Below are 8189 nucleotides of genomic sequence, written 5' to 3'. Positions count from 1 at the left end.
CACACTTTAAATAAGAAAAATGATTTAACACGAAATGAAAAGAAAAATAATGCACCACATGGAAAACGAACGTTTTAAACATACGGCATTTTCCGAAAAATGCAACTTATGAAAAAGTAAGATTTTCAATTTTTTAAAGTTTAATTTTACAAATGGATAATTAAAAACATCAGCATTTAATGAGCTAAAGCACTATTTAACACGAAACGTCTTCGACGAATGGCATTGGAAATCAGTAGTCTCTCAAGGCAAGCTTGAACCTCCGCATTGTAGACCATGCCTATAAAAAGAGTAAAGAAAGAGTGGAACTGGTGGTCTATATTTAATTCTTCGTGAGATATATTTCCTATAATAATTTCTCAGGGAGCGTTGCTGGATAACCAATGGCCTAGACTTTCAAATAAAACGAACTATGTTATTTGCTTGTCCAACTGTATCAAAGCCCTTTACCAAGTAACGCGTCCATAATGAAACTTCGACTTAGCGTCACTATTTATTTGCTTCTGAAACTGGAACTAAATCGAGTGCTGCGTTAAATTAATTAAAGTACAAGAATTCTATCGCTCTAAGGCAAATGGCTCTTCTCCTAATGAAAAGTTGAAAATCAAGTTGCGCACATAAGATCATATCTAATTAACACTCTATCGATATCTTCCAATATCTAGCATGAAAAATGCTCTGTAATAATTGCAGAACTTTTTCCATACTTCACAATTTTTATTAACACATTGCCAAGTTGTTACTGAAGACGGTGCTGCAGAATTATCTGATGAAAACGAAAAAATCTAAGTAAAAATATAAATTTCCAATAAGAAGCTCTGCTTGTCGTTGCATACAGTGTAGATATGTTGATCATCAAAACGTTATGAATTTGAGCGTTTTATTAATGAAATATTGTCAGAAAACAGCCGAAATGAAGGTCATTTGTGAAATCCATTAGCTCGGTGTTTCTCAACCTATAGTCTTCAGGCAGACTTAAATTAATAAAGATTAAAACTTTGTTCAATGATGATTCGCTTTTAATAATTTACTACCAGTTTAATTAATTGTATTTAATTATGTAATTATTTAGATTTATTGTTATAAATGGCATAGTATGTCCCAAATGTTGGTAATACTCACATAGGTTTAAAATAATAACGTCTACATAACTTAGTGGTCCATGGAATTTTTTCGTACAATTTACTGGTTTTTGGGCTTAAAAAGATTGAGAAACGCTGCATTATCTTATAGGCGATCGCAATTTCACAAATAAGAAGCGAAACAATTTTCTGAGTTTTTCTTTGAACAAAAGTTTAAAGAAAAACTCAGTTGTGCCTTATATGCCGTAAAATACAGTATTCAGTAATTATTATTAATAAATAGCCAAGCCTATGTCCAGTCCTATCTCTCATTATCCGATGCGTTTGCTAAAAAAAGACTCTCTTCCCACAGGGTCAAGAGATTTTTTTTTTTTAAAAAAAGCCTTAACGCGAGAGCATTTCTTTGATATTTTGGAGCGAGATCGCCTTTGGAGAAAGCGACTTTCGAACCGAGCGCAGAGCGGATTCTGTTAAGTTTGGGTATTAGGGTCCCGTAAGGGCTACCAGACATGTTACGGAACTTGGGGCATGTTATGTTACTACACATACTTTGTAGTATGTGTGAGGCCTAAAATGAACTCAGTGTAAATTAACTTAGTCAAATGTAAATAGAAACTTTACGTTGAAGTTTGATTATATCATTTATAATTAAATGATAAATTATATAAAATTTTCATATCATTTACATTTTATGAAATGTTGTCTTACTTTAAAAATATATTAATTTAATTATTAATATTTTAGTTTTTTAAAATGTGAACTTATAAATTAAGTTACAAATGAAGACAATTTGTAATTTTAATCTCAAAAGTGTTACTCTGATATCAAGGTTTATGATTTTAAATCCCGCCATTCAGTTAACAATTTGAAGATTGAGTTCTCGGTGTTATTAGGTATTTAACAATAGACGTAATTTATCAAATATACGACTATTAATCTGATAAATGATATTTAACTGCGTGCACTTTATTCTCAGAATATTTCTGATTTTCTTTCTACTTTAATTTAATGGATTTCTTTTTTATCCATGTTTAATCTGACTAAACGTCAGATGAGTTCATCACCGAAATTGAAAAATCGATTTTAATTCTTTTATTTGGATCAATTATATTAATAATTCACAATTATTATAAAAAATTCACCAAAAGTACATTTATGATTCGAAGTCCTTTTAGAATGATGGCGGAAGTTAAATAACCCATTTTAAAATTAATTGCTTTTTGAAAGATCATGCCATTTGCGTTTATCTTTCACGACGATCGTGGCAAACTCTGAATTTTATGTTAACAAAGGCAGGATGGTGTCACTCTCGATTGTTGTATTGTTATGCTTAATGTTAAATACAGAAATTCAAAGTAAAGTTACAATTACAAGCAGTTACTTTTACCAAGCTGTTCCAAAGAAATTGATGGCTCCCCAATTGTTTTCCAGTTTTCAAGCGACATCTTGTTTGCGTCTTTGTATGCAGCGCGGTTATTCCTGCAGAAATTTTAGTGTAAACATGGAAACTATGGAATGTAAATTAAATCTCGATCAGTCTGAGTTAAACTTTTTTGAAAAGGAATCGAACAGTAACACTGAATTATCGAAAACTAACATCTTTGTATTTTACGAAAAACACGTAAGTTGTGTTCTGTTTGTTTTGAGATTATTTTTTATACCTTACATTGACAAAGAATTTATCTGCAATTAGTTTAATATTTATGTATAATTTCTAATTTAATGTTATTAATTCTCCCATTCTACCTCTGCATTTGCCTATGAAACTTCAATTATAATAATTTGAAATGTATAATTATACACTAGGAAAATATGCAGAAATACTATGCATTTAAAGAAACTAAAGATTTGGAGTTTTAGATTTTTCATTCAAGTCTAGGAAATAAATATTTTCTGAAAATTTCAGACTAAGCAGCATATTTTTGTGATTTTCAGATTTTTATTAATATTTAACTTGTATTGTTAAATTACAAATAGACCATTTTTGGAAAGATATGAAAGAAATGTGTCTGGTAAATATACTGTGACTATTTGATAAAACAATAAAACTGATGTAAGAATGGAAACCAATATGTAAGTAGGGCCTACATAAAAATATGTGATAATGAATTTTAACGCTTCCGAGAGTATTTATTAAAGATAAAGCTTCTAAGACATAAAGATACAAAGATATATAAAACTTTTAAGACATGAAAAAGTGGGGAGAATTGAATACGCAGGGGGATAGGAGAGCATAATGCAGCGATCCCGAAGGTGCTTTCTTAATCTCTTAAGCGGACTCAACTGTATACACTCAGTATAAAATCAGTTTTAAGTGATTAAATAGGCTAAATATTATAAAAATATATAAATTGCTATTTTTACGTATTTAAATTTACTTACTTATTCACGATATATTATTTAGATAGTTGATTAAACAGGGATATTTACCAACTTATTGTTGAAAATATGAAAATAATTTATAGCCTATATTATCAATTTTGATTTGTTTGATATTAAAGTTTAAGTTCACAAAATACATTAATACATTCTACTCAATTTTATTTCTGAATAATCTCTCTCTCCTATTAGCACTCATTTCATTTCAATTTGCTATTATTTATATTCGTTTTTTAAAAACTAATAAATAATAACAAACTGAAATGCGTGTTAAGGTATTTTAATTTGTAAAATGAGTTTAAGACCGTATCGAAAGTCTTGTAATAATAAAATGAAATTACATTTTAAATATAGAATGAAATGGCCTCATTAAATGGGACGAATCGTTAAGAATATACGAGTTGCAAAATTTGCATGGATATTTCTATAAGCATACTTTATTTGACCAGAATAATTTAACAATTATTTTTTTAAACTGAACTAAATTAGATAATTTTAAACATAATGTTTTAAGATATATATTTCTTTACTAATTTAATTATATTCGATAACTAAGGAATAGTTAATGTAATGTTTAACATAATAATATAGTAACATACAAAACATTATTATAATATGTATTAATGCTATTAAAAGTACACAGGGCTTTTATTTGATTATTAAAAAATATATTGCACAAGTGACACAATAGTATTATAAGTGACATAAAACTGCAAATAAATCTTTTCTAGTGTCAAGAAGTTCCTAAAAACATATTAGACTTAATTAAACAGAAATTAACGTACCGTATTATAATTTATAAAAATGCCATTAAACTATAAAAATAAAAGCAATTAATTATGATTAAAAATATAATTGACCTTAAAAGTTTATTTTATATATTTGTAAGTCTTATCTTACATAAATATATTATATATTTATGTAAGATAAGAAAAAATTATTTCAATTATAAAATATATGAAATTTGTATTGTTTTACTAAGAATTATTTACATGTTTCTATATTTACTATGTAAATAAACCTTTGCAGATTGATTGTAGAGAAGTGTTTTGTGAAAACGGAGGAACGTGCATAAACACAAAACCTGATGTTTTTTCTAATATAGCTTACAAGTGTCATTGTGTATGTGGTTCGTGCGGACAAAAATGTGAAAAAAGTAAGTCTACTTTAAAGTCGAATATTCACAATTATACTGTATAAGTAAGTAAATGCTTTACTTGTTTACTTGTTAAAATGCTTTACAATTTAGAAATATAAATATAATTTTAATTAATTAAAATTATATTTATATTTCCACATTGTATTATGTTTTTATTGATTTATTATTGATTAAATATTTTTCTAGGAAATTTTCGTCATGTACCCAACAAAGGAATCGCTGAAAATAACATAGCCGAAGTGGAAGTATTCACCGTCGACCAATGTTTAGATTTGTGTCGTCAGAACAACAGTTGCAAATCAGTAGATTTTTCAATGTCCGAAAAAATCTGCTATTTGAATGCTTTTAATCACGAAGAGAAGATATTGCACTCTTTCGACCATATAGATTATTATTACCCTAACTGTCATTGCTGAGATTGGATTTATATTATATTAACTTAAGATTTAGAGAAAAGAAAATACATAGAAAATGTAGTAAACTATATAATTAAATAAATTCAATATAGACTAAAATGCTAATTTACTATATTATTTAATAAATATAAAAACAAGGTTTTAGCAAAATTAAAATAATATAGAAAAGGTATTTCAAATACTTTTCTAGGAAAAATGTAGTAATACATAAAACCCAAAATAGCTAATTTAAGAAAATAACGAAATTGATTTCGTGAAGCGATTTAAGAACATTACAATTTCCTTGAATTATAACTTCCTTATTGCTTAACTTGTCATTTATGTCTATTGTTTATATTTTAAATTAATTATTAGAAAAGTAATAAGGTAAAACTGTAGGCTTACTTTCAATTGACCCGCAACTCGCAATAATAATTATCGATCTGACAGATAAACAATTAGAATATACCAGAATATACAATATAAAAGCGTAAAGTATCCCAAATCTACATTTGAAAAATAAATACATGTATTAGCTAAAAAATCATTATAGGAATAACATATAATTCTGATATTTATTTTCGTTATTTAATCTATCTAGTTATATATTCAGTATATATAAAGCTTTTTTTAAAACTAATTCAATAACGTAAACAATATCAATTTTAAAACATTTGTAAAAATATATTAAATATACTTTAACATATTTAATTTGGTTAAATTTATTTATTTTTAAATTTCCATATTAAATAGTTATTAAATAAATCTTTGTATAAAATGATAAATATTTATTAACAGTATCAAAGCAGTATTGATACAGATTGAAACATTTAAAAATTTATAATAAGTTATTAATAACTTATTACTAATGTAATTCTGAATAAAAAATTTGTACAGTATTATGAATTTCTTCTTATCAAATTAAAAAATAATAAGTAGTTGTGTAATTAAAAGATTACTAATATAATTAATAAACAATGTATATGCATTAAAAACGTTTGTTTATATCAATTATTTATTTATGATGCTTTTAGAAGTAAGAGAAATTCATATATTTTTCCAGGTATTTAAATGTGATTCGTATAGTTTTAAGGAAGGCTTTATAATAAGGTATCGATTAACAGTTACGAGAAATCAGAATGCAAAGTTATTTGGACGGACCGATGACCGAGCGATTAAGACGGCAGACTACTGTTCTGGGGACCAGTGATTGATAAACTCCAGAAATTTTTCGGTGTGGTGGGTCCAGATATGTCGGACCGTCTCTCTTGCTAAAAAGAGACTCTCTTAGTGCCCACAGGACTGAGAGAGGTAAAAAATATATATTATTTGGACTAATTGATGAGATAAGATAGCGCAATGCATGATTGATTGATGTCAAAAAGATTCTTTCTGACAGTACGTTCTATGGGAGGCTCTCCCTTATTTATGTGTTAGACAGGTAGAGAAAACCTAAAATACTCCAAGCGTTAGTCCGGGTTTCGCTCCTAACCAACTCTCCTAACGAGAGTTAGGAGCGAAACCCTGTACATCATACTTTTCCTGATAAGTCATCTTTCTAACTTCTTTTGAAAAAAATTTTGAATTAAAATAATCTGACTTCCGGTCCAGACCAGAAAGTTAGTATATAGTTAATCGGGACCTTCTGCTCCTATGAACTGTAGTTAATCGGGACCTTCCATATTTGATTTCGAATTCCATCTATTTAATTCCGTTCTCGAGATTAAGGAAGGAAACTTAATGTTACAACGTTTTATTATAAATAGCTTTGTAGTGTGCAATTTTAGTTAAATGGTAGGATTTAGAGACAAATGTGTGGTGTGCGAAGCGTGGGCTTTACTCAAGGTACTACTCAACAAGTTTAAACTTACATTGCAGCTAGAAATTGATTTTATTTAATTTTTATTTAAAGTATTATATCTTCGAATTTTGAATTCCGGTTAAGGGAGACCTACTATAATATGATTGTATGGTGAATAATTTTCCAATTTTCTTTAAAAAGTTATTACAGGACGAATAAATATTAACATAAAAACAAATGTGAATTACGAAACATAAGTAAGCACACAAATAGTACTTTTATCATTTCTTTAAATAATCTATGTGCCTTACGTATTTTCCTGCTCCCCTTCGCCACGTGGGTCCGATTCGGTGAAGAGGAGTTGTGTAAATCTGGGTGTGTAACCCAGGGTGGGAGATTTATTGGAGGTTGTGTTTCGGGGAGAAGTTAGAACGGAAGTGGAGAGAGAAGGAAGAATCAGAAGCGAAGTAGTGGTGGTGTGTGAAAGTGCGTGTGGAATTAGTCGGGAAACGAGAAAGTAAAGACTGTGCAATCAGGTCATCGGGAAGATTTCGTTTTCGAACTGTTTCCTGTCCGATGAAAAGTAAAAGAAGAGGTACACTTTAAACTCATTGTCGGTACGTTTGATGTCTGCGCGTTACGGGAATTCTGTAACATATTATTTGTCGGGAGAATTGTGTGTTAACGCTATTCGGTAGATTGGATTGTCGGGTTCCGTACGTTCCTGTGTGTTTCCCTGGATGCATTGTATGTTCCAAGGAAAATTAAAGAGTTATCTTGTTAATTTGGATAGTTGTCTTTGTCTAGTCCCTATTGAGATAAACGGATTCCCCCTTCTAAGCGTCTGCTCTATCAAGCACGCTTGTTATCAATTTGTCCCATCGAAGAAATCACTAAAGTTTTCCGTGTCGACTCGTTCGTACTGTACTTTATATAATCTCACAATCTATATAAATAAAAATGTACATGTTTGTTTGTTCCTAATAGCTAATCTCCGAAAGTTCTTCACCGATTGCTTCGAAATTTTGACACAACGTTGCATTCGAATACACGCGTGTTTTTATATACCTACTATTATATAGATGTCACACGAAATTTCCCCCGCGGGGGAGAGGGACAAGATTAAGGCTTACCGTGAATAACTCGGCATCTTTCCGTGTATAACCGTGAATACTATTTTAGATGCGTTTTTTTTTGCGTTTTTGATTGCGTTTTAATAGGGTACGTCACGAGAATGTACACTAAGAAGGGATTTTTCGAAATTTCCCTCGTGGGGAGAGAGAAAGGATTAAGGTTTATCCAAAAGAACTCAGCTTCTACTGTACTATTTTAGATGCATTTTTGTATTTTTAACTGCGTTTTAGTAGGGTACC

At 29.2% G+C, this 8189-nt stretch overlaps 1 protein-coding gene across 1 annotated transcript; it reads left to right on the top strand.

Annotated features, from left to right (window-relative positions):
• Window positions 1-36: 36 nt before the first annotated feature.
• LOC136968425 (uncharacterized) lies at window positions 37-5079 on the top strand. The gene is made up of 4 exons (XM_067262448.1): window positions 37-116; window positions 2514-2703; window positions 4491-4617; window positions 4807-5079. Exons 1-4 carry the CDS (start codon window positions 100-102, stop codon window positions 5034-5036), a joined length of 564 nt encoding a protein of 187 aa, XP_067118549.1. The 5' UTR covers window positions 37-99; the 3' UTR covers window positions 5037-5079.
• Window positions 5080-8189: the final 3110 nt, after the last annotated feature.

The sequence above is a fragment of the Centruroides vittatus genome, unplaced genomic scaffold (genome assembly GCF_030686945.1).
Source record: "Centruroides vittatus isolate TY-2023 unplaced genomic scaffold, ASM3068694v2 contig_1476, whole genome shotgun sequence".
NCBI lineage: Eukaryota > Metazoa > Arthropoda > Arachnida > Scorpiones > Buthidae > Centruroides > Centruroides vittatus.
The sequence above is the reverse complement of the archived record's forward strand: the minus strand, read 5'-3'. Positions and strand labels throughout refer to the sequence as shown.